Consider the following 25,220-nt stretch of genomic DNA (forward strand, 5'->3'; position numbering starts at 1 on the left):
TACCTCATTTTTCCCCCTACCTCATTTTTCCCCCTACCTCGTTTCCCCCTACCTCGTTTCCCCCTACCTCGTTTCCCCCTACCTCGTTTCCCCCTACCTCGTTTCCCCCTACCTCGTTTCTCCCTACCTCGTTTCCCCCTACCTCGTTTCCCCCTACCTCGTTTACCCCTACCTCATTTCCCCCTACCTCATTTCCCCCTACCTCATTTCCCCCTACCTCATCCCCATATTGTTTTTTACTTTTCTGCTCTTTTGCACACCAGTATCACTACTTGCACATCACCATCTGCTCATCATCAGCTCATCTATCACTCCAGTGTTAATGTTAAGTTGTAATTACTTTGCTACTATGGCCTATTTATTGCATTACCTCCTCACTTCATTTACACACACTGTATATAGAATTTCTTTTTTTTCTATTGTGTTATTGACTGTACGCTTGCTTCTTCCATGTGTAACTCTGTGTTGTTGTTTGTGTCGAACTGCTTTGCTTTATCTTGGCCAGGTCGCAGTTGTAAATGAGAACTTGTTCTTAACTGGCCTACCTGGTTAAATAAAGGTGTTCTCAACTGGCCTACCTGGTTAAATAAAGGTGTTCTCAACTGGCCTACCTGGTTAAATAAAGGTGAAATAAAGGTGAAATAAATAAATAAAATATAATAAATATAAGGCACCACTTTTGACCAGGGCCTGGGTTAAATAAGCAATTAACATCCCATCATGCTTAGGGTCATGTATAAAAATGCTGGGCAAGCCATTATATGTAAACCATATGGCCGTCTCAGTCACCAGATCTCAACCTTGTTTGAACGGGAGATTCTGGAGCGGCGATGGAGACTGGTGATTGGTGGAAAACACAATCACCAATCACAAAACACAAACTAATGGCATTTCTGGTCCCCAGATAGGAGGTCCAGACCCTTTAGAATCTATGCCACGGTGCATTGAATCTGTTCTGGCTGCTCACGGTGGCCCAACGCCCTTATTAACACACTGTATGTGGTTGTTTATTTGGGCAGTTACCTGTATATCTAGAAGAGGACGGCATGAGGGTTTCAGTGGAGACCTAACTACGTTATGTATTAGTGTGATGCAACTCAAGTACAGTTACTTACTAACCACTGAAACAGGCTTCTCTAATCTTGATGCAAATCACATCGTTATTTAACCACTGAAACAGGCTTTTCTAACCTCAGCCTACACTGTACAATGTATGCACTATATGTGACAGACTATATCACTATAGAGGACATGCCGTATATAACTATAGGGGACATATATCACTATAGGGGACATATATCACTATAAGGGACATATATCACTATAGAGGACATACAGTATATACAGTGCCTTGCGAAAGTATTCGGCCCCCTTGAACTTTGCGACCTTTTGCCACATTTCAGGCTTCAAACATAAAGATATAAAACTGTATTTTTTTTGTGAAGAATCAACAACAAGTGGGACACAATCATGAAGTGGAACGACATTTATTGGATATTTTAAACTTTTTGAACAAATCAAAAAACTGAAAAATTGGGCGTGCAAAATTATTCAGCCCCTTTACTTTCAGTGCAGCAAACTCTCTCCAGAAGTTCAGTGAGGATCTCTGAATGATCCAATGTTGACCTAAATGACTAATGATGATAAATACAATCCACCTGTGTGTAATCAAGTCTCCGTATAAATGCACCTGCACTGTGATAGTCTCAGAGGTCCGTTAAAAGCGCAGAGAGCATCATGAAGAACAAGGAACACACCAGGCAGGTCCGAGATACTGTTGTGAAGAAGTTTAAAGCCGGATTTGGATACAAAAAGATTTCCCAAGCTTTAAACATCCCAAGGAGCACTGTGCAAGCGATAATATTGAAATGGAAGGAGTATCAGACCACTGCAAATCTACCAAGACCTGGCCGTCCCTCTAAACTTTCAGCTCATACAAGGAGAAGACTGATCAGAGATGCAGCCAAGAGGCCCATGATCACTCTGGATGAACTGCAGAGATCTACAGCTGAGGTGGGAGACTCTGTCCATAGGACAACAATCAGTCGTATATTGCACAAATCTGGCCTTTATGGAAGAGTGGCAAGAAGAAAGCCATTTCTTAAAGATATCCATAAAAAGTGTTGTTTAAAGTTTGCCACAAGCCACCTGGGAGACACACCAAACATGTGGAAGAAGGTGCTCTGGTCAGATGAAACCAAAATTGAACTTTTTGGCAACAATGCAAAACGTTATGTTTGGCGCAAAAGCAGGCAAGACATCATGTAAACAAACCCAGGCAAGACATCATGTAAACAAACCCAGGCTAGACATCATGTAAACAAACCCAGGCAAGACATCATGTAAACAAACCCAGGCTAGACATGATGTAAACAAACCCAGGCTAGACATCATGTAAACAAACCCAGGCTAGACATCATGTAAACAAACCCAGGCAAGACATCATGTAAACAAACCCAGGCAAGACATCATGTAAACAAACCCAGGCTAGACATCATGTAAACAAACCCAGGCTAGACATCATGTAAACAAACCCAGGCAAGACATCAGAACCCTCCAGAGTTTCCTATCGTTCCACAAAAGCTGCGGTTCTGCAAGGGGAACAACTACGTCAAGGTCTCAGAGAGAGTGACGTCACCGGTTGAAGCGTTATTAGCTCGCCACATCACACCGGTTGAAACGTTATTAGCTCGCCACATCACACCGGTTGAAACGTTATTAGCTCGCCACATCACACCGGTTGAAACGTTATTAGCTCGCCACATCACACCGGTTGAAACGTTATTAGCTCGCCACATCACACCGGTTGAAACGTTATTAGCTCGCCACATCACACCGGTTGAAACGTTATTAGCTCTCCACATCACACCGGTTGAAACGTTATTAGCTCGCCACATCACACCGGTTGAAACGTTATTAGCTCGCCACATCACACCGGTTGAAACGTTATTAGCTCGCCACATCACACCGGTTGAAACGTTATTAGCTCGCCACATCACACCGGTTGAAACGTTATTAGCTCGCCACATCACACCGGTTGAAACGTTATTAGCTCGCCACATCACACCGGTTGAAACGTTATTAGCTCGCCACATCACACCGGTTGAAACGTTATTAGCTCGCCACATCACACCGGTTGCATTTGCGTGCATCATAATTACATGGAGAAATCTTACCTTATGACTGTGCATCATAATTACATGGATAAATCTTACCTTATGACTGTGCATCATAATTACATGGAGAAATCTTACCTTATGACTGTGCATCATAATTACATGGATAAATCTTACCTTATGACTGTGCATCATAATTACATGGAGAAATCTTACCTTATGACTGTGCATCATAATTACATGGATAAATCTTACCTTATGACTGTGCATCATAATTACATGGAGAAATCTTACCTTATGACTGTGCATCATAATTACATGGATAAATCTTACCTTATGACTGTGCATCATAATTACATGGAGAAATCTTACCTTATGACTGTGCATCATAATTACATGGATAAATCTTACCTTATGACTGTGCATCATAATTACATGGAGAAATCTTACCTGCCATTTGTAAACAACGCTGTTGTTCTAGAATTTTCTACAATTTGAATCACTTTGAAGTGAATTCATCTTTCATCCAAACATTTCGAGATATATTAAACCAGATAATAAATCAAAAAATCCCCACAATTTAAGTAAAACAAAAAAATCAAGGACGAGAGTTGGCTCTTTTACACTGGGGGTCAATGGGAAAATAATAGTTTTCCCCAATTTGTTGACATGGTAAAGGGTAATTCCTTATTGTAACATGAATACCGATTCAGAGTATAATTTACGGAGTTACCTCACTTCTACTACTTTGGGTGTGTACATTTATAAATTCACTCTGGAGTGCCAGAGTATGTTCAGAGTTGGGCGTTTGTAAATTCAGAGCGTTGTCAGGTTGTCTGTTTGTAAATTCAGAGCGTTGTCAGATTGTCTGTTTGTAAATTCAGAGCGTTGTCAGATTGTCTGTTTGTAAATTCAGAGCGTTGTCAGGTTGTCTGTTTGTAAATTCAGAGCGTTGTCAGGTTGTCTGTTTGTAAATTCAGAGCGTTGTCAGATTGTCTGTTTGTAAATTCAGAGCGTTGTCAGATTGTCTGTTTGTAAATTCAGAGCGTTGTCAGATTGTCTGTTTGTAAATTCAGAGCGTTGTCAGATTGTCTGTTTGTAAATTCAGAGCTCTATCAGGTTGTCTGTTTGTAAATTCAGAGCGTTGTCAGATTGTCCGTTTGTAAATTCAGAGCATTGTCAGATTGTCCATTTGTAAATTCAGAGCGTTGTCAGATTGTCCATTTGTAAATTCAGAGCATTGTCAGATTGTCCATTTGTAAATTCAGAGCGTTGTCAGATTGTCCGTTTGTAAATTCAGAGCGTTGTCAGATTGTCTGTTTGTAAATTCAGAGCGTTGTCAGATTGTCTGTTTGTAAATTCAGAGCGTTGTCAGATTGTCTGTTTGTAAATTCAGAGCGTTGTCAGATTGTCTGTTTGTAAATTCAGAGCGTTGTCAGATTGTCTGTTTGTAAATTCAGAGCGTTGTCAGATTGTCTGTTTGTAAATTCAGAGCTCTATCAGGTTGTCTGTTTGTAAATTCAGAGCGTTGTCAGGTTGTCTGTTTGTAAATTCAGAGCGTTGTCAGATTGTCTGTTTGTAAATTCAGAGCGTTGTCAGATTGTCTGTTTGTAAATTCAGAGCGTTGTCAGATTGTCTGTTTGTAAATTCAGAGCGTTGTCAGATTGTCTGTTTGTAAATTCAGAGCGTTGTCAGATTGTCTGTTTGTAAATTCAGAGCGTTGTCAGATTGTCTTTTTGTAAATTCAGAGCGTTGTCAGATTGTCTGTTTGTAAATTCAGAGCGTTGTCAGATTGTCTGTTTGTAAATTCAGAGCGTTGTCAGATTGTCTTTTTGTAAATTCAGAGCGTTGTCAGATTGTCTGTTTGTAAATTCAGAGCGTTGTCAGATTGTCTGTTTGTAAATTCAGAGCGTTGTCAGATTGTCTGTTTGTAAATTCAGAGCGTTGTCAGATGGTCCGTTTGTAAATTCAGATCGTTGTCAGATTGTCTGTTTGTAAATTCAGAGCGTTGTCAGATTGTCCGTTTGTAAATTCAGAGCGTTGTCAGATTGTCTGTTTGTAAATTCAGAGTGTTGTCAGATTGTCTGTTTGTAAATTCAGAGCGTTGTCAGATTGTCTGTTTGTAAATTCAGAGTGTTGTCAGATGGTCCGTTTGTAAATTCAGAGCGTTTCGCTCTCAGAGCGTTCAGAGCGCACAATGACAGTGACCAGTCAGTATGAGGGAGTGTGACAGCGATGACACCAAATGTAACACACCTGCTCCCTATTCACACCTGAGACCTAACGAGTCACATGACACCGGGGAGGGAAAATGGCTAATTGGGCCCAATTTGGACATTTTCACTTAGGGGTGTACTCACTTTTGTTGCCAGCGGTTTAGACATTAATGGCTGTGTGTTGAGTTATTTTGAAGGGACAGCAAATTTACACTGTTAAACAAGCTGTACACTCACTACTTTACATTGTAGCAAAGTGTCATTTCTTCAGTGTTGTCACATGAAAAGATATACTCAAATATTTACAAAAATGTGAGGGGTGTACTCACTTTTGTGATATACTGTATAATACACACAGGTATAATACAATATTATAATAGTAGTACTATAATAATGCAATACTATATCATTGTGTTTACTTGATAGCAACTGACACAAATAGCTAGCTAGAACAAAGTGTTAATAAGATAAAAATGTATTAAAAATATTTTAGAAGCAATACAAATAAATGTTGTCCAGTAGGCATCTACAGAGGGGGCTAAGAGCTATATAAACCCCCACCAGATAATTACTATGCCATGTGATGTTGTATTGATGACAAACCTTGTCGGGTGTTTTGACAAAGATGCTGAAGCCGTCAGATGAGACCAGCTGGAGTTTGGTGGAGATGGTCTGACAGAGGTCCCTGATCCTAGTGCTGGTGTTGCCCTCAAAGAGTGGGTTGAGGGGGAGGAGGAATAGGGTGGAGAGGAACAGGAAGAGGGGGAGGAGGATGAGGAAGAAGAGGGAGGAGAGGAGGAGGAGGAAGAGGGAGGAGAGGAAGTGGAGGTGAAGGAGGAGAAGGAGAAGGAGGAGGAAGAGGAGGAAGGAGAGGGTGGGAAGAGGAAGGAGAGGAGGAGGAAGACGGGGAGGAGGAGGAGGAGGCGAGGAGTTAGAGGAGGAAGAGTGGGAAGAGGAGTAGGTTGAGGGGGAGGTGGAAGAGGGAGGAGAGGAGGAAGAGGGAGGAGAGGAAAAGGAGAGGGAAAGTGGAGGTGAAGGAGGAGGAAGATGAGGAGTATGGAGTGAGCATGGGAATGGAGGATTACACAGGACAGTACAGTACAGGTACGGTATGTGTGTTCTTGGAAGATTGTCTCCAGGAGCAACAAAAGAAACAACATTTGCCAGGACAATCGTTCCTATCTGGAAGTGGAAAAACATGTTTTTTTAGAGGGACTGGAAGTGTTTTTATACGACATTGATATCAAACTTACAGGTGACATGTAGGGCATAGATACGTTTTATTCTTTTGGAAGGATTTATTAGAAGTTTATCTGAACATTTGGCAACAGGGAATGTGATGGAGGGAACCCCTTGTGTTACCTCTTCTGTGTCGTTGTGGAAGTGGACCTTGGGGAAGATCTGAGTGGAATTCTGCTGGATGGCATCTATCTCCACCTGGTGAGGAGGCAGCTTCCTGGGCTCTATCCTGATAGATAACACACGTTACAGTACAACCACCTTAACCTCTAACCCCTGACCTCTAACCCTAACCTCCACCTGGTGAGGAGGCAGCTTCCTGGGCTCTATCCTGATAGACAACACACATTACAGTACAACCACCCTAACCTCTAACCTCTAACCCCTAACCTCCAACCCTAATTGTTGTAATTCAATTAAAAACAGTAATAAATCTGAATTAATTAACTATTCAACCCTGTACCAATTCATGTTAGTCTTTCTGAGTAAGTGTCTAAGAGTGTCTAAGAGGTCTCTCGGTCGCAGCCAGCTGGAGCCTGGATTCGAAACCAGAATCTCTAGTGGCACAGTTAGCATTGCGATGCAGTGTCTTAGACCGCTGCGTCACTTGGGAGGCTTGCTTTTTATTTTACCCATGAACTAATAGGTGCCCTTATTTGCGAGGCATTAGAAAACTTCCCTGGTCTTTGTGGTTGAATCTGTGTTTGAAATTCACTGCTCAACTGAGGGACCTGACAGTCCACCTGGTCATGTTGCTGATCCATTTTCCGCAGTTCTGCCTATGGAACCCTGACCTGTTCACCGGACATACACCTTATCCCAGACCTGCACACAGATGTAGTCCATGCAACTTATTATGTGACATTAAGCACATTTTTACATTTTTACTACTGAACTTATACAGGCTTGCCATAACAAAAAGGTTTAAATACTTTTACGGTTGTAGGGCCCGATAAAATCAGTTTTACATTTTGTTTAATACTATTTTCCCTGTTTAGTTTTTTCGGGTTTCTGAGTTATTCTATATATATATACTATTATTTTTTTAATAGAAATACTACAATTGGAGACAGGCTGATCATTAGGCTCTGGACAGGCTGATCAGTAGGCTCTGGACAGGCTGATCATTAGGCTCTGGACAGGCTGATCATTAGGCTCTGGACAGGCTGATCATTAGGCTCTGGACAGGCTGATCATTAGGCTCTGGACAGGCTGATCATTAGGCTCTGAACAGGCTGATCATTAGGCTCTGGACAGGCTGATCATTAGGCTCTGAACAGGCTGATCAGTAGGCTCTGGACAGGCTGATCATTAGGCTCTGGACAGGCTGATCATTAGGCTCTGGACAGGCTGATCATTAGGCTCTGAACAGGCTGATCATTAGGCTCTGGACAGGCTGATCATTAGGCTCTGAACAGGCTGATCAGTAGGCTCTGGACAGGCTGATCATTAGGCTCTGGACAGGCTGATCATTAGGCTCTGGACAGGCTGATCATTAGGCTCTGGACAGGCTGATCATTAGGCTCTGAACAGGCTGATCATTAGGCTCTGGACAGGCTGATCATTAGGCTCTGAACAGGCTGATCAGTAGGCTCTGGACAGGCTGATCATTAGGCTCTGGACAGGCTGATCATTCGGCTCTGAACAGGCTGATCAGTAGGCTCTGGACAGGCTGATCATTAGGCTCTGGACAGGCTGATCATTAGGCTCTGAACAGGCTGATCATTAGGCTCTGGACAGGCTGATTAGTAGGCTCTGGAAAGGCTGATCAGTTAGGCTCTGGACAGGCTGATCATTAGGCTCTGGAAAGGCTGATAATTAGGCTCTGGACAGGCTGATCATTAGGCTCTGGACAGGCTGATCATTAGGCTCTGGACAGGCTGATCATTAGGCTCTTGACAGGCTGATCAGTAGGCTCTGGACAGGCTGATCAGTAGGCTCTGGACAGGCTGATCAGTAGGCTCTGGACAGGCTGATCACAGTAGGCTCTGGACAGGCTGATCATTAGGCTCTGGACAGGCTGATCATTAGGCTCTGGACAGGCTGATCATTAGGCTCTGGACAGGCTGATCATTAGGCTCTGAACAGGCTGATCATTAGGCTCTGGACAGGCTGATCATTAGGCTCTGAACAGGCTGATCAGTAGGCTCTGGACAGGCTGATCATTAGGCTCTGGACAGGCTGATCATTAGGCTCTGGACAGGCTGATCATTAGGCTCTGAACAGGCTGATCATTAGGCTCTGGACAGGCTGATCATTAGGCTCTGAACAGGCTGATCAGTAGGCTCTGGACAGGCTGATCATTAGGCTCTGGACAGGCTGATCATTAGGCTCTGGACAGGCTGATCATTAGGCTCTGGACAGGCTGATCATTAGGCTCTGAACAGGCTGATCATTAGGCTCTGGACAGGCTGATCATTAGGCTCTGAACAGGCTGATCAGTAGGCTCTGGACAGGCTGATCATTAGGCTCTGGACAGGCTGATCATTCGGCTCTGAACAGGCTGATCAGTAGGCTCTGGACAGGCTGATCATTAGGCTCTGGACAGGCTGATCATTAGGCTCTGAACAGGCTGATCATTAGGCTCTGGACAGGCTGATTAGTAGGCTCTGGAAAGGCTGATCAGTTAGGCTCTGGACAGGCTGATCATTAGGCTCTGGAAAGGCTGATAATTAGGCTCTGGACAGGCTGATCATTAGGCTCTGGACAGGCTGATCATTAGGCTCTGGACAGGCTGATCATTAGGCTCTTGACAGGCTGATCAGTAGGCTCTGGACAGGCTGATCAGTAGGCTCTGGACAGGCTGATCAGTAGGCTCTGGACAGGCTGATCACAGTAGGCTCTGGACAGGCCGATCAGTAGGCTCTGGACAGGCTGATCATTAGGCTCTGGACAGGCTGATCAGTAGGCTATGGACAGGCTGATCATTAGGCTCTGGCAGGCTGATCATTAGGCTCTGGACAGGCTGATCATTAGGCTCTGGACAGGCTGATCATTAGGCTCTGGACAGGCTGATCATTAGGCTCTGGACAGGCTGATCATTAGGCTCTGGACAGGCTGATCATTAGGCTCTGGACAGGCTGATCATTCGGCTCTGAACAGGCTGATCAGTAGGCTCTGGACAGGCTGATCATTAGGCTCTGGACAGGCTGATCATTAGGCTCTGAACAGGCTGATCATTAGGCTCTGGACAGGCTGATTAGTAGGCTCTGGAAAGGCTGATCAGTTAGGCTCTGGACAGGCTGATCATTAGGCTCTGGAAAGGCTGATAATTAGGCTCTGGACAGGCTGATCATTAGGCTCTGGACAGGCTGATCATTAGGCTCTGGACAGGCTGATCAGTAGGCTCTGGACAGGCTGATCAGTAGGCTCTGGACAGGCTGATCAGTAGGCTCTGGACAGGCTGATCAGTAGGCTCTGGACAGGCCGATCAGTAGGCTCTGGACAGGCTGATCATTAGGCTCTGGACAGGCTGATCATTAGGCTCTGAACAGGCTGATCATTAGGCTCTGGACAGGCTGATCATTAGGCTCTGAACAGGCTGATCAGTAGGCTCTGGACAGGCTGATCATTAGGCTCTGGACAGGCTGATCATTAGGCTCTGGACAGGCTGATCATTAGGCTCTGGACAGGCTGATCATTAGGCTCTGAACAGGCTGATCATTAGGCTCTGGACAGGCTGATCATTAGGCTCTGAACAGGCTGATCAGTAGGCTCTGGACAGGCTGATCATTAGGCTCTGGACAGGCTGATCATTCGGCTCTGAACAGGCTGATCAGTAGGCTCTGGACAGGCTGATCATTAGGCTCTGGACAGGCTGATCATTAGGCTCTGAACAGGCTGATCATTAGGCTCTGGACAGGCTGATTAGTAGGCTCTGGAAAGGCTGATCAGTTAGGCTCTGGACAGGCTGATCATTAGGCTCTGGAAAGGCTGATAATTAGGCTCTGGACAGGCTGATCATTAGGCTCTGGACAGGCTGATCATTAGGCTCTGGACAGGCTGATCATTAGGCTCTTGACAGGCTGATCAGTAGGCTCTGGACAGGCTGATCAGTAGGCTCTGGACAGGCTGATCAGTAGGCTCTGGACAGGCTGATCACAGTAGGCTCTGGACAGGCCGATCAGTAGGCTCTGGACAGGCTGATCATTAGGCTCTGGACAGGCTGATCAGTAGGCTATGGACAGGCTGATCATTAGGCTCTGGCAGGCTGATCATTAGGCTCTGGACAGGCTGATCATTAGGCTCTGGACAGGCTGATCATTAGGCTCTGGACAGGCTGATCATTAGGCTCTGGACAGGCTGATCATTAGGCTCTGGACAGGCTGATCATTAGGCTCTGGACAGGCTGATCATTCGGCTCTGAACAGGCTGATCAGTAGGCTCTGGACAGGCTGATCATTAGGCTCTGGACAGGCTGATCATTAGGCTCTGAACAGGCTGATCATTAGGCTCTGGACAGGCTGATTAGTAGGCTCTGGAAAGGCTGATCAGTTAGGCTCTGGACAGGCTGATCATTAGGCTCTGGAAAGGCTGATAATTAGGCTCTGGACAGGCTGATCATTAGGCTCTGGACAGGCTGATCATTAGGCTCTGGACAGGCTGATCAGTAGGCTCTGGACAGGCTGATCAGTAGGCTCTGGACAGGCTGATCAGTAGGCTCTGGACAGGCTGATCAGTAGGCTCTGGACAGGCCGATCAGTAGGCTCTGGACAGGCTGATCATTAGGCTCTGGACAGGCTGATCATTAGGCTCTGAACAGGCTGATCATTAGGCTCTGGACAGGCTGATCATTAGGCTCTGAACAGGCTGATCAGTAGGCTCTGGACAGGCTGATCATTAGGCTCTGGACAGGCTGATCATTAGGCTCTGGACAGGCTGATCATTAGGCTCTGGACAGGCTGATCATTAGGCTCTGAACAGGCTGATCATTAGGCTCTGGACAGGCTGATCATTAGGCTCTGAACAGGCTGATCAGTAGGCTCTGGACAGGCTGATCATTAGGCTCTGGACAGGCTGATCATTCGGCTCTGAACAGGCTGATCAGTAGGCTCTGGACAGGCTGATCATTAGGCTCTGGACAGGCTGATCATTAGGCTCTGAACAGGCTGATCATTAGGCTCTGGACAGGCTGATTAGTAGGCTCTGGAAAGGCTGATCAGTTAGGCTCTGGACAGGCTGATCATTAGGCTCTGGAAAGGCTGATAATTAGGCTCTGGACAGGCTGATCATTAGGCTCTGGACAGGCTGATCATTAGGCTCTGGACAGGCTGATCATTAGGCTCTTGACAGGCTGATCAGTAGGCTCTGGACAGGCTGATCAGTAGGCTCTGGACAGGCTGATCAGTAGGCTCTGGACAGGCTGATCACAGTAGGCTCTGGACAGGCCGATCAGTAGGCTCTGGACAGGCTGATCATTAGGCTCTGGACAGGCTGATCAGTAGGCTATGGACAGGCTGATCATTAGGCTCTGGCAGGCTGATCATTAGGCTCTGGACAGGCTGATCATTAGGCTCTGGACAGGCTGATCATTAGGCTCTGGACAGGCTGATCATTAGGCTCTGGACAGGCTGATCATTAGGCTCTGGACAGGCTGATCATTAGGCTCTGGACAGGCTGATCATTCGGCTCTGAACAGGCTGATCAGTAGGCTCTGGACAGGCTGATCATTAGGCTCTGGACAGGCTGATCATTAGGCTCTGAACAGGCTGATCATTAGGCTCTGGACAGGCTGATTAGTAGGCTCTGGAAAGGCTGATCAGTTAGGCTCTGGACAGGCTGATCATTAGGCTCTGGAAAGGCTGATAATTAGGCTCTGGACAGGCTGATCATTAGGCTCTGGACAGGCTGATCATTAGGCTCTGGACAGGCTGATCAGTAGGCTCTGGACAGGCTGATCAGTAGGCTCTGGACAGGCTGATCAGTAGGCTCTGGACAGGCTGATCAGTAGGCTCTGGACAGGCCGATCAGTAGGCTCTGGACAGGCTGATCATTAGGCTCTGGACAGGCTGATCAGTAGGCTATGGACAGGCTGATCATTAGGCTCTGGACAGGCTGATCAGTAGGCTCTGGACAGGCTGATCATTAGGCTCTGGACAGGCTGATCATTAGGCTCTGGACAGGCTGATCATTAGGCTCTGGACAGGCTGATCAGTAGGCTCTGGACAGGCTGATCAGTAGGCGCTGGACAGGCTGATCAGTGGGTTGCAGGCCTGTGTTTCTACTTTCAAATGGTTGTCCATTTCATCTTCATATAGCCTAGGCCTGTATTACTGCTTTCTCTATATCTCCCCTTAAAACGTTCCTCGTCAATATACATAATAGGCTACATTGATTTAGGATTATCCTACAATGTAGGCCTATAAGCATTTTTCGTATCCTGCAGAACGGAAGCTAAGGCAAGGTTGTGTTTTTTTAAATACGTTTTTTAGGGAAAGGAGAAATGTGATTTGCTTTAAGTGTCTGAGTGAAATGCGCTGCTTTGATTGATGGGTCCTTTGGGTATCCGTGTCATGAGTTTGCTCATTCTCCATATGTCCAATCAGGAAGCTTTCTGAAAACAGGCCTGTCTAGACTGCAGCTCTTTAATCAGACCTGTGGGCGGTAAGCGTCATGACGGTCAGCATGTGCGATCGAGGGCTGATGCCAGTTCTGCTTTTCCTCTCTTGTTAAAATGAAAAGAATGAAACAAGATCCGTTCGTGATTCATCCTAGAAGATTATCTTGATATTTTCAGTAGCAGATTATTTTCTCCAGTAACCTTAGTGTATGATTATACTTTTTTTGAAGATCTCTCTCTCTCCACTTTCAACATTATAATTATGTTGAACAACATAGCCTAATGCCACTGAGAATGACTACAGCAGCCTATACATTGTGAGTAGCTGACCGTTGACTCAATAGATTTAAAAATATATATACTGTATATTTTAGGGTGGGGGGGGGGGGGGGTAACTCCGACATTTGCAGGGGTCCAGAGAAACTGTGCCACGACAGTGCTGCTGGGGGTAATAATCACAATATCGTAGTAATATAGTGCTTATGTCACTAATATCTACCAGTAACAGTAGGCTATAACCACTTGATCAATGGATTACGCTTCATCTAATTTGCGTCTGGGAAACGGGCCCTTAAAGCCTACCTGTTGTTGTTGCTGGTCATTTGTTTCATGATCTGACAGTAGATCTTGTCTCTCAGGGCCTCGTCCTTGGTGGCTGGGTCAAAGATCTGGTCTGTCAACTCTAGAGGACTCTGTATCTGCCTGGTGGGGTAGACTCCCATGTACTTCAGGATAGGTACACACAGGTCATGGAAAGGAAGGAACACATATCTGAAAACAGTATTAAAACCACCCAGGATAGGTAAATGACGGGCAAGAAAAGGAACTGAAACATCTCTGAAAACAGTCTGTCAAATACTGTGCATGCCAATCAGGCCCACCATCCAACCATGAGAGAAGGGGTGAGTCTGTGATCCAACCACGAGAGAAGAGGTGATTCTGTGATCCAACCACGAGAGAAGAGGTGGGGTCTGTGATCCTGGGCTCTTCAACCTTTAAGGATATGGAACCAACCGTGATGTAACGTTGGTATGAAGGATCGGGAGACAGGCGCAGGAATGCGTAAAGTCCAAATTACAGCGTGCCGTCTAAAGACACAGGGACGAAGACCAAACAAACACGTAACAAAAACACAGGGTTGAAACCCAAACAAAAGAGTGAGGAGTACCTCAAATAAATACATACGCATACACTGATTAACACACGGGACGAGACCCATAATCATCTGCGCAATCCACAAGGTCACGAAAGCCCAAAACACACAGCACAGGTACTCACACGCACCAACGGACATTGGAACAATAATCGAACAAGACCATGGAAACCAAAGGGCACATAAATACAAATAGTAATCAATGGGAATTGGGGACAGGTGAACAGGGGACAGGTGAACAGGGGACAGGTGACTAGGGGACAGGTGAACAGGGGACAGGTGAACAGGGGACAGGTAAATAGGGGACAGGTAAACAGGGGACAGGTGAATAGGGGACAGGTGAACAGGGGACAGGCGAACAGGGGACAGGTAAACAGGGGAGAGGAGAACAGGGGACAGGTGGCAAGGGGACAGGTGAACAGGGGATAGGTAAGCAGGGGACAGGTGAACAGGGGAGAGGAGAACAGGGGACAGGTGAACAGGGGACAGGTGGCAAGGGGACAGGTGAACAGGGGACAGGTGAACAGGGGACAGGTAAATAGGGGACAGGTAAACAGGGGACAGGTGAATAGGGGACAGGTGAACAGGGGACAGGCGAACAGGGGACAGGTAAACAGGGGAGAGGAGAACAGGGGACAGGTGGCAAGGGGACAGGTGAACAGGGGATAGGTAAGCAGGGGACAGGTGAACAGGGGAGAGGAGAACAGGGGACAGGTGGACAGGGAACAGGTGGCAAGGGGACAGGTGAACAGGGGACAGGTGAACAGGGGACAGGTGTGCGTGAGGAAAGTTCCGGAGGGATCCGTGACACGTGGTAACAAAAGGAGATGTATCCTCTTATCCAGACAAACTGGTTTGCACTTATTCCATATCTTTGCACTTATTCCATATCTTTGCATTTATTCCATATATTTGCACTTATTCCATATCTTTGCACTTATTCCATATCTTTGCATTTATTCCATATATTTGCACTTTGCACATATCTTTGCACTGAGTTCCTAGAAACCATTATCCACTTCAGAAACATACGGACTATGACTTCATTGGTGGGTTTAGTGAGAGTGGGCAGGACTATGTGTTCATACCATGACTTCATTGGTGGGTTTAGTGAGAGTGGGCAGGACTATGTGTTCATACCATGACTTCATTGGTGGGTTTAGTGAGAGTGGGCAGGACTATGTGTTCATACCATGACTTCATTGGTGGGTTTAGTGAGAGTGGGCAGGACTATGTGTTCATACCATGACTTCATTGGTGGGTTTAGTGAGAGTGGGCAGGACTATGTGTTCATACCATGACTTCATTGGTGGGTTTAGTGAGAGTGGGCAGGACTATGTGTTCATACCATGAATTCATTGGTGGGTTTAGTGAGAGTGGGCAGGACCAGGATAGCGTCGGTGGGTACCGCCCCTGTCTTACTGGTGCGTTCGTTCTTGCCCTTGATCCAGCCGCGGCCGACAGTCAGCTCATCGTCTTTAATGAGGACTATCAGCTCTCCTTTCTTAAAGCTCAGAAACGTAGGGTTATCTAGAGAGAGAGAGAGAGAGAGAGAGAGAGAGAGAGAGAGAGAGAGAGAGAGAGAGAGAGATGTGGAGAGATGGGGGGAGAGAGAGAGGGAGAGATGGAGAGAGCGGAGAGAGATGGGGCGAGAGAGAGAGAGAGATGGAGGCGAGATAGAGAGGGAGAGATGGAGAGAGATGGGGGGAGAGAGAGGTAGAGATGGAGAGAGCGGGAGAGAGATGGGGCGAGAGAGAGAGAGATGGGGGCGAGATAGAGAGGGAGAGATGGAGAGAGATGGGGGGAGAGAGAGAGGGAGAGATGGAGAGAGCGGGAGAGATGGGGTATGAGAGGGAAAGAGGGGTAGAGAGAGAGGGGGATGAGAGGGAGGTGAGCGGGAGAGAGGGGGGGGGGGGGTGAGAGAATAAGACATAGAGATAGTAATGAATACAGGTGAAATACTACTCGTTTCAGTATATTTAAAAACATACACAGTGGCAAGAAACAGTATGTGTACCCTTTGGAAATACCTGGATTTCTGCATAAATTGGTCATCAAATTACATCTGATCTTCTTCTAAGTCGCAATAATAGACAAACACAGTGTGCTTCAACTAATAACACACAAATTGTTGTATTTTTCTTGTCTATATTGAATACATCATTTAAACATTCACAGTTTAGGTTGGAAATCGTATCTAAACCCCATAGGCTAATGACTTCTCCAAAAGCTTATTGGAGTCAGGTGTCAGCTAACCTGGAGTCCAATCAATGAGACCAGATTGGAGATGTTGGTTAGAGCTGCCTTGCCCTGTAAAAAACACTCACAAAATGTGAGTTTGCTGTTCACCAGAAGCATTGTTTGATGTGAACCCTGCCTTGAACAAAATAGATCTCAGAAGACCTAAGATTAAGAATTGTTGACTTGCATAAAGCTGGAAAGGATTACAAAAGTATCTCTAAAAGCCTTGATGTTCATCAGTTGACGGTAAGATAAATTGTCTAAAAATGGAGAACGTTCAGCACGTTTTTCCAACCAGGCATTTGTCTATGGAATAGCCTCCCCTTGGATATCAAGCACGTTTAAAAAGTTAAAGTTTTCCTTTGGACAAGGTTGTCTAAGTAAGAGAAACAACTCCACTGCCCCCTAGTGCTGGTCCGGTGTATTGATTTGAAAGATCGGTATGATGTGCAATTAAAATATTGTTTTAATGTGAAATGAATACAGTTTATTTTTTTTAAGGTTAGGGAGATGTGCAGTGAATAGTGACACTTTTTAGGACGTCAATATAAATGAATATATTTATGGTTGTTTGTAATTTGCCGATCTGATCCACAACTACAGAAAATGTTTGGTTGAGGTTATTGCTGCCAAAGGAGGGTCAACCAGTTATTAAATCCAAGGGTTCACATACTTCTCCCACCCTGCACTGTGAATGTTTACGCATGAAAATGTATATTTGTTTGTGTGTTATTAGTTTAAGCAGACTGTGTTTTGTCTATTATTGTGGCTTAGATGAAGATCAGGTAAAAAAAATCTATGACCAATTTATGCAGAAATCCAGGTAATTACAAAGGGTTCACATACTACTTCCTGTGTACGTCAGAAGTTTGGACACACCTACTCATTCATCAAGGCAAAGGGTGAACATAAAATATATTTAGTTTGTTTACCACTTTCTGCGTTAGTACATATGTGGTATATCATAGTGTTAGTACATATGTGGTATTCATAGTGTTGACGTCTTCACTATTATTCTACAATTTTAGAAAATAGTAAAAATAAATACCCTTGACTGGTACTGGATATAAAACTTGATTTAAAGTTTGCTAAAGAAAAGTAACGTCTCTTAAGTAATTTGTTTGGTGTTTGTGTCTGACTAACTTTGGTTGACTTCCTGCAGGGCCACAGCATACTGAGAGCGTTCCCTCAGTCCTCCCAGAAACATATGCACCAGCTCTGCTATGTTCCCAGTCATCACCGCATTTCAGAGAGAAGTCTCCCTTCAGAGTCCGGAGAGTCACAGACTGGCCAAACGTCTTGCCCTCCCCTGAGGGAAGGAGAGGAAATCAATACCACACAGATCATGGATGGTCCGATCCTTGAATTCATAGCTCTTTCTAGGAATTTGCGAGTGGTTAAATTTCTCCGGCCGCACAACTGTTTAACAAAAGAGTGGTGGGATGCCGCAGCGTTGTTGTCTGAATTGCAGATTGCCATTTTCAGTCCCACTAAACTCCACGCTCCCAACCAACTGTGCATGCCTGAAACTATGACCGTTGACTTATCTTTCTGTACCTCATGGTGTTGACTCCTAGTGACCTCTGGGTAGGAGAGCTGCAGCAGTCTCCTCTCCACATCCAGGAAGCTGATGCCTGTCTAGTTGATCACCGCGCAGGACCTGGGAATATGCATCATAGGTAAACCGCAGAATAAACAGAATGGCTGATTCCCAAATGGCACTCTGTTCCCTATATAGTGCACTACTTTAGACCAGAGCCCTATTCCCTATGTAGTGCACTACTTTAGACCAGCGCCCCTATTCCCTTCATAGTGCACTAGTTTAGACCAGAGCCCTATTCCCTATATAGTACACTACTTTAGACCAGAGCCTTATTTCCTATATAGTGCACTACTTTAGACCAGCGCCCCTATTCCCTTCATAGTGCACTAGTTTAGACCAGAGCCCCTATTCCCTCCATAGTGCACTACTTTAGACCAGAGCCCCTATTCCTTCCATAGTGCACTACTTTAGACCAGAGCCCCTATTCCCTCCATAGTGCACTACTTTAGACCAGCGCCCCTATTCCCTTCATAGTGCACTAGTTTAGACCAGAGCCCCTATTCCCTCCATAGTGCACTACTTTAGACCAGAGCCCCTAGAGTTTAAGGTGCCGTGTCAGACTCAGCCCATGTCTCTGATGACTTGATGACAACCCTGAATCTCCAGACTTCTCTGTAGCTCAATTCCCTATGGTCTGTATCATTGTGGGTTCAGTCAAGTCTAGGCAGTATAATCCTTCATTGTTGTAAAATAGACTTAGATGTATCATTTCTGACAATTTGTCTACTTTACCTGAATAGATAGAAACACCTGGCTTGGTGATGATGCCTCACCCAAACAACCATTATAGCTTAGTCATGACCGGGCTATTGCGTTCTGCCTCTGCCCTGAATACCAACCTAACTCCTCCCACAGCTCCATGGACCAGACACAGTAACACTTTGATTCGATCAGGCTTCTCACCACTTCCTGTTCTTCTGCACCTTCTGTGCTGCTCATACTGTAGTCTGTCTGGCAGGACGACCCACAGTCTAGGAACCAACTTGTCTAGATGGACTTTTACACCAGGATTTCCCAACTGGTGGCTCACGTGTTTGAATTTTCAACTGTAAAAAAACAAAAAAAAACACAGGATATCAGCTCCAAGTGATTTTAATTTGGTTCATCTGATCCCAAGTATTTCCACGCATAATAGAGAGACCTGATCAAATACAAATCGAAGCAAGGATTTAAAATTGTTAATGTTTTAATTAAAATATTATATCTGTTTGACTTTCTTGCGGTCAATTTGCAGTCTACAAATGATTTGTAATTGTGTTCCAAGCCCTCCGACCATCCTCTGAAGAGAAAAGAATTGTCCCTTGGCTGAATCCCGGGACTACAAAGTCAGCCACGGTCTAGGATACTGGCTCAAATACATCCGTACAGTATATAGGGTGGCAAGTGGGACGCAGATAAAGACTGTAGTCTATATGCCTTTTGCTCGGGCCATAATGACCTGGTTTATGTGGAAAAGAGATAAGGCGAGGGGGGGGGGGGGGGAGAACCACATTCCTTTCTGCTCCACTCTGGGCAGGAAGTTCATGGTTGAATGAATCTCTAGCTCTCTCTCTGTCTTTCTCTGTCTGTCTCTCTCTCTGTCTGTCTCTCTCTCTGTCTGTCTGTCTCTCTCTCTGTCTCTCTCTCTCTCTGTCTGTCTCTCTCTCTGTCCCTGTCTGTCTGTCTCTCTGTCTGTCTCTCTCTCTGTCTCTCTCTCTGTCCCTGTCTGTCTGTCTCTCTCTCTGTCTGTCTCTCTCTCTGTCTCTGTCTCTCTGTCTCTGTCTCTCTGTCTCTCTGTCTCTCTGTCTGTCTGTCTCTCTCTCTGTCTGTCTCTCTCTCTCTCTGTCTCTGTCTGTCTGTCTCTCTCTCTGTCTCTCTCTCTCTCTCTCTCTTTACTGAGTATTTCTCTGACATAGTTTGAGGGGGGATAAATGTATCCAAAGCCAAGAGTGAGAGGCCTGAGCTCAACTTTGCTTTGTTGGCGTCCTCTACAGTGAGACACGGACCATTGACTCTAATATACATGAATGTGTTTCAGGAACAATCTTTCACTATATAATAAATGCCGATTAAAAACTCGTGAGAAATTTGGGATAAACTCTCTTAAGAGTTTTGTCCTCTCCTAACTCTACAATGCTTAACATACGATCTGTCATGATGTCCAACATATTGTTTGTCCAAAGGTGTTTACTTTCATTACAATCATATTGGACAGCAGTGACAGGTGTTAAAGCTTCAAGCCACATTGACCTGAAGATCAGATATCTGATACATCGTTATGGCAAGCATGCAGCAAACCAACAGGAAACAGTCACCTTGTGGCAGGCATGCAGCAAACCAACAGGAAACAGTCCCCTTATGGCAAGCATGCAGCAAACCAACAGGAAACAGTCACCTTATGGCAGGCATGCAGCAAACCAACAGGAAACAGTCACCTTATGGCAGGCATGCAGCAAACCAACAGGAAACAGTCACCTTATGGCAAGCATGCAGCAAACCAACAGGAAACAGTCACCTTATGACAGGCAGGCAGCAAACCAACAGGAAACAGTCACCTTATGACAGGCATGCAGCAAACCAACAGGAAACAGTCCCCTTATGGCAAGCATGCAGCAAACCAACAGGAAACAGTCACCTTATGGCAGGCAGGCAGCAAACCAACAGGAAACAGTCACCTTATGGCAGGCATGCAGCAAACCAACAGGAAACAGTCACCTTATGACAGGCAGGCAGCAAACCAACAGGAAACAGTCACCTTATGGCAGGCATGCAGCAAACCAACAGGAAACAGTCACCTTATGACAGGCAGGCAGCAAACCAACAGGAAACAGTCACCTTATGGCAGGCATGCAGCAAACCAACAGGAAACAGTCACCTTATGACAGGCATGCAGCAAACCAACAGGAAACAGTCACCTTATGGCAAGCATGCAGAAAACCAACAGGAAACAGTCACCTTATGACAGGCATGCAGCAAACCAACAGGAAACAGTCACCTTATGGCAGGCATGCAGCAAACCAACAGGAAACAGTCACCTTATGGCAAGCATGCAGCAAACCAACAGGAAACAGTCACCTTATGGCAGGCATGCAGAAAACCAACAGGAAACAGTCACCTTATGGCAGGCAGGCAGGCAGGCAGCAAACCAATAGGAAACAGTCACCTTATCTTTTTATGACTGCAGGGGCAGTATTGAGTAGCTTGGATGAAAATGTGCCCATTGTAAACGGCCAGCTCCTCAGTCTCAGTTGCTAATATATGCATATTATTATTACTATTGGATAGAAAACACTCTGAAGTTTCCAAAACTGTCAAAATATTGTCTGTGAGTATAACAGAACTGATATTGCAGGTGAAACCCTGAGGAAACTCAAAACAGGAAGTGGCTTCTATTTTGAAAGCTCCATGTTCCATAGCCTTCCTTTGCTGGATTTAAAGGGATATTAACCAGATTTTCCTATCGCTTCCTCAAGGTGTCAACAGTCTTCAGACATAGTTTCAGGCTTTTATTTTGAAAAAATGAGCCAGAACGATAACATCCCGGCAAGTGGTCACATGAGTTTTGCGCAACAGAGTTTGGGTAGGTATTGCTTTTCCCTCTCCTACTGTGAAAGACATTTGCGGTTGATTATATTATCAATTATATATTTTAAAAACAACCTGAGGATTGATTATAAAAAAACGTTTGACATGTTTCTGTGGACATTATGGAAACTATTTGGAATTTGTCTGCGTTATCGTGACTGCTCTTTCCTGTGGATTTCTGAACATAACGCAACAAACAAACAGAGGTATTTTGAATATAAAAATAATCTTTATGGAACAAAAGGAACATTTGTTGTGTAACTGGGAGTCTCGTGAGTGAAAACATCCGAAGATCATCAAAGGTAAACGATTAATTTGATTGCTTTTCTGATTTTCGTGACCAAGCTTCCTGATACTAAGCGTACTTAATGTTTTGTCATGCGATCGATAAACTGACACAAACGCTTGGATTGCTTTCGCTGTAAAGCATAATCTCAAAATCTGACATGACAGGTGGATTAACAAAAGGCTCAGCTGTGTTTTCCTATATTGCACTTGTGATTTCAAGAATATAAATATTTGTAGTCATATTTATTGAATGTAGCGCTATGCTATTCAGCGGTTGTTGATGACACTTATCCCGATAGGGGGATTGCAGCCATAACAAGTTATGGCAGGCATGTAGTAAACCAATATGAAACAGTCACCTTTTGGCAGGCATACAGCAAAACCAATGGAATCTTTCTTGGAAAACTCCAGATGTCTCAGGAATGCTCACGCAGTCCCTGCGGGGTAGGAGAGATCTCGGGTGGAAAGAGGTGGAGAGGAGGGAGAAGGGTGGATGATAGTGGGCTTGCTGAAGCAACTGATTTCCAGGAACCTCCCTCCGCTCTGAGCGATGCAGCGAGGAACCAAGGAAATGGGAGCTCAGGGAACACAGATGTTTAACCTTGGCTCAGCGCTCAGTCATATAATTACGACCTCTCAGCCAGATAACCACCGGCATCACCCCAAAGGTATGTGTAGACCTAGAAGAATAAACCCACAGAAAAACATTGGATCTAGCCCCTGAGTTATGCATGTGTATAAGGTACCCTCTGAAAAACATTGGGAATGATGAGTCTAGGGAGAACCAGCCTATAGGCCTACAGTAAACCATGGAGTGACCCAGGGACTATAGTAGTAAACCATGGAGTGACCCAGGGACTATAGTAGTAAACCATGGAGTGACCCAGGGACTATAGTAGTAAACCATGGAGTGACCCAGGGACTATAGTAGTAAACCATGGAGTGACCCAGGGACTATAGTAGTAAACCATGGAGTGACCCAGGGACTATAGTAGTAAACCATGGAGTGACCCAGGGACTATAGTAGTAAACCATGGAGTGACCCAGGGACTATAGTAGTAAACCATGGAGTGACTCAGGGACTATAGTAGTAAACCATGGAGTGACCCAGACCCAGGGACTATAGTAGTAAACCATGGAGTGACCCAGGGACTATAGTAGTAAACCATGGAGTGACTCAGGGACTATAGTAGTAAACCATGGAGTGACCCAGGGACTATAGTAGTAAACTGTGGAGTGACCCAGGGACTATAATAGTAAACCATGGAGTGACCCAGACCCAGGGACTATAGTAGTAAACCATGGAGTGACCCAGGGACTATAGTAGTAAACCATGGAGTGACCCAGGGACTATAGTAGTAAACCATGGAGTGACCCAGGGACTATAGTAGTAAACCATGGAGTGACCCAGGGACTATAGTAGTAAACCATGGAGTGACCCAGGGACTATAGTAGTAAACCATGGAGTGACCCAGGGACTATAGTAGTAAACCATGGAGTGACCCAGGGACTATAGTAGTAAACCATGGAGTGACTCAGGGACTATAGTAGTAAACCATGGAGTGACCCAGGGACTATAGTAGTAAACCATGGAGTGACCCAGGGACTATAGTAGTAAACCATGGAGTGACCCAGGGACTATAGTAGTAAACCATGGAGTGACCCAGGGACTATAGTAGTAAACCATGGAGTGACCCAGGGACTATAGTAGTAAACCATGGAGTGACCCAGGGACTATAGTAGTAAACCATGGAGTGACCCAGACCCAGGGACTATAGTAGTAAACCATGGAGTGACCCAGGGACTATAGTAGTAAACCATGGAGTGACCCAGACCCAGGGACTATAGTAGTAAACCATGGAGTGACCCAGGGACTATAGTAGTAAACCATGGAGTGACTCAGGGACTATAGTAGTAAACCATGGAGTGACCCAGGGACTATAGTAGTAAACCATGGAGTGACCCAGGGACTATAGTAGTAAACCATGGAGTGACCCAGGGACTATAGTAGTAAACCATGGAGTGACCCAGGGACTATAGTAGTAAACCATGGAGTGACCCAGGGACTATAGTAGTAAACCATGGAGTGACCCAGGGACTATAGTAGTAAACCATGGAGTGACCCAGACCCAGGGACTATAGTAGTAAACCATGGAGTGACCCAGGGACTATAGTAGTAAACCATGGAGTGACCCAGGGACTATAGTAGTAAACCATGGAGTGACCCAGGGACTATAGTAGTAAACCATGGAGTGACTCAGGGACTATAGTAGTAAACCATGGAGTGACCCAGGGACTATAGTAGTAAACCATGGAGTGACCCAGGGACTATAGTAGTAAACCATGGAGTGACCCAGGGACTATAGTAGTAAACCATGGAGTGACCCAGGGACTATAGTAGTAAACCATGGAGTGACCCAGGGACTATAGTAGTAAACCATGGAGTGACCCAGACCCAGGGACTATAGTAGTAAACCATGGAGTGACCCAGGGACTATAGTAGTAAACCATGGAGTGACCCAGGGACTATAGTAGTAAACCATGGAGTGACCCAGACCCAGGGACTATAGTAGTAAACCATGGAGTGACCCAGGGACTATAGTAGTAAACCATGGAGTGACCCAGGGACTATAGTAGTAAACCATGGAGTGACCCAGACCCAGGGACTATAGTAGTAAACCATGGAGTGACCCAGGGACTATAGTAGTAAACCATGGAGTGACCCAGGGACTATAGTAGTAAACCATGGAGTGACCCAGGGACTATAGTAGTAAACCATGGAGTGACCCAGGGACTATAGTAGTAAACCATGGAGTGACCCAGGGACTATAGTAGTAAACCATGGAGTGACCCAGGGACTATAGTAGTAAACCATGGAGTGACCCAGGGACTATAGTAGTAAACCATGGAGTGAACCAGACCCAGGGACTATAGTAGTAAACCATGGAGTGACCCAGGGACTATAGTAGTAAACCATGGAGTGACCCAGGGACTATAGTAGTAAACCATGGAGTGACCCAGACCCAGGGACTATAGTAGTAAACCATGGAGTGACCCAGGGACTATAGTAGTAAACCATGGAGTGACCCAGGGACTATAGTAGTAAACCATGGAGTGACCCAGACCCAGGGACTATAGTAGTAAACCATGGAGTGACCCAGGGACTATAGTAGTAAACCATGGAGTGAACCAGGGACTATAGTAGTAAACCATGGAGTGACCCAGGGACTATAGTAGTAAA

The 25,220-nt window shown here is 45.4% G+C and overlaps 1 protein-coding gene across 2 annotated transcripts; it reads right to left on the minus strand.

The window, feature by feature from the left end:
• Positions 1-5,763: 5,763 nt before the first annotated feature.
• On the minus strand, positions 5,764-18,172 carry LOC118965007 (unconventional myosin-VIIb). Of its 2 annotated transcripts, XR_005052400.1 has the most exons (6): positions 18,082-18,172; positions 17,668-17,833; positions 15,632-15,813; positions 13,713-14,218; positions 6,695-6,800; positions 5,764-6,029 (listed from the first exon to the last, which is right to left on the minus strand). XR_005052400.1 is itself a non-coding variant. In XM_036981728.1 (4 exons), the coding sequence occupies exons 2-4, from the start codon at positions 17,759-17,761 to the stop codon at positions 14,126-14,128; spliced, it is 369 nt and encodes a 122-aa protein (XP_036837623.1). In that variant the 5' UTR covers positions 17,762-17,833; positions 18,082-18,172; the 3' UTR covers positions 13,519-14,125. The 2 variants fall into 2 exon arrangements, 1 of the variants encoding a protein (XP_036837623.1); XM_036981728.1 differs by lacking the exons at positions 5,764-6,029; positions 6,695-6,800 and having other exon boundaries at positions 13,519-14,218.
• Positions 18,173-25,220: the final 7,048 nt, after the last annotated feature.

The sequence above is a fragment of the Oncorhynchus mykiss genome, chromosome 1, assembly GCF_013265735.2.
Source record: "Oncorhynchus mykiss isolate Arlee chromosome 1, USDA_OmykA_1.1, whole genome shotgun sequence".
Lineage (NCBI taxonomy): Eukaryota > Metazoa > Chordata > Actinopteri > Salmoniformes > Salmonidae > Oncorhynchus > Oncorhynchus mykiss.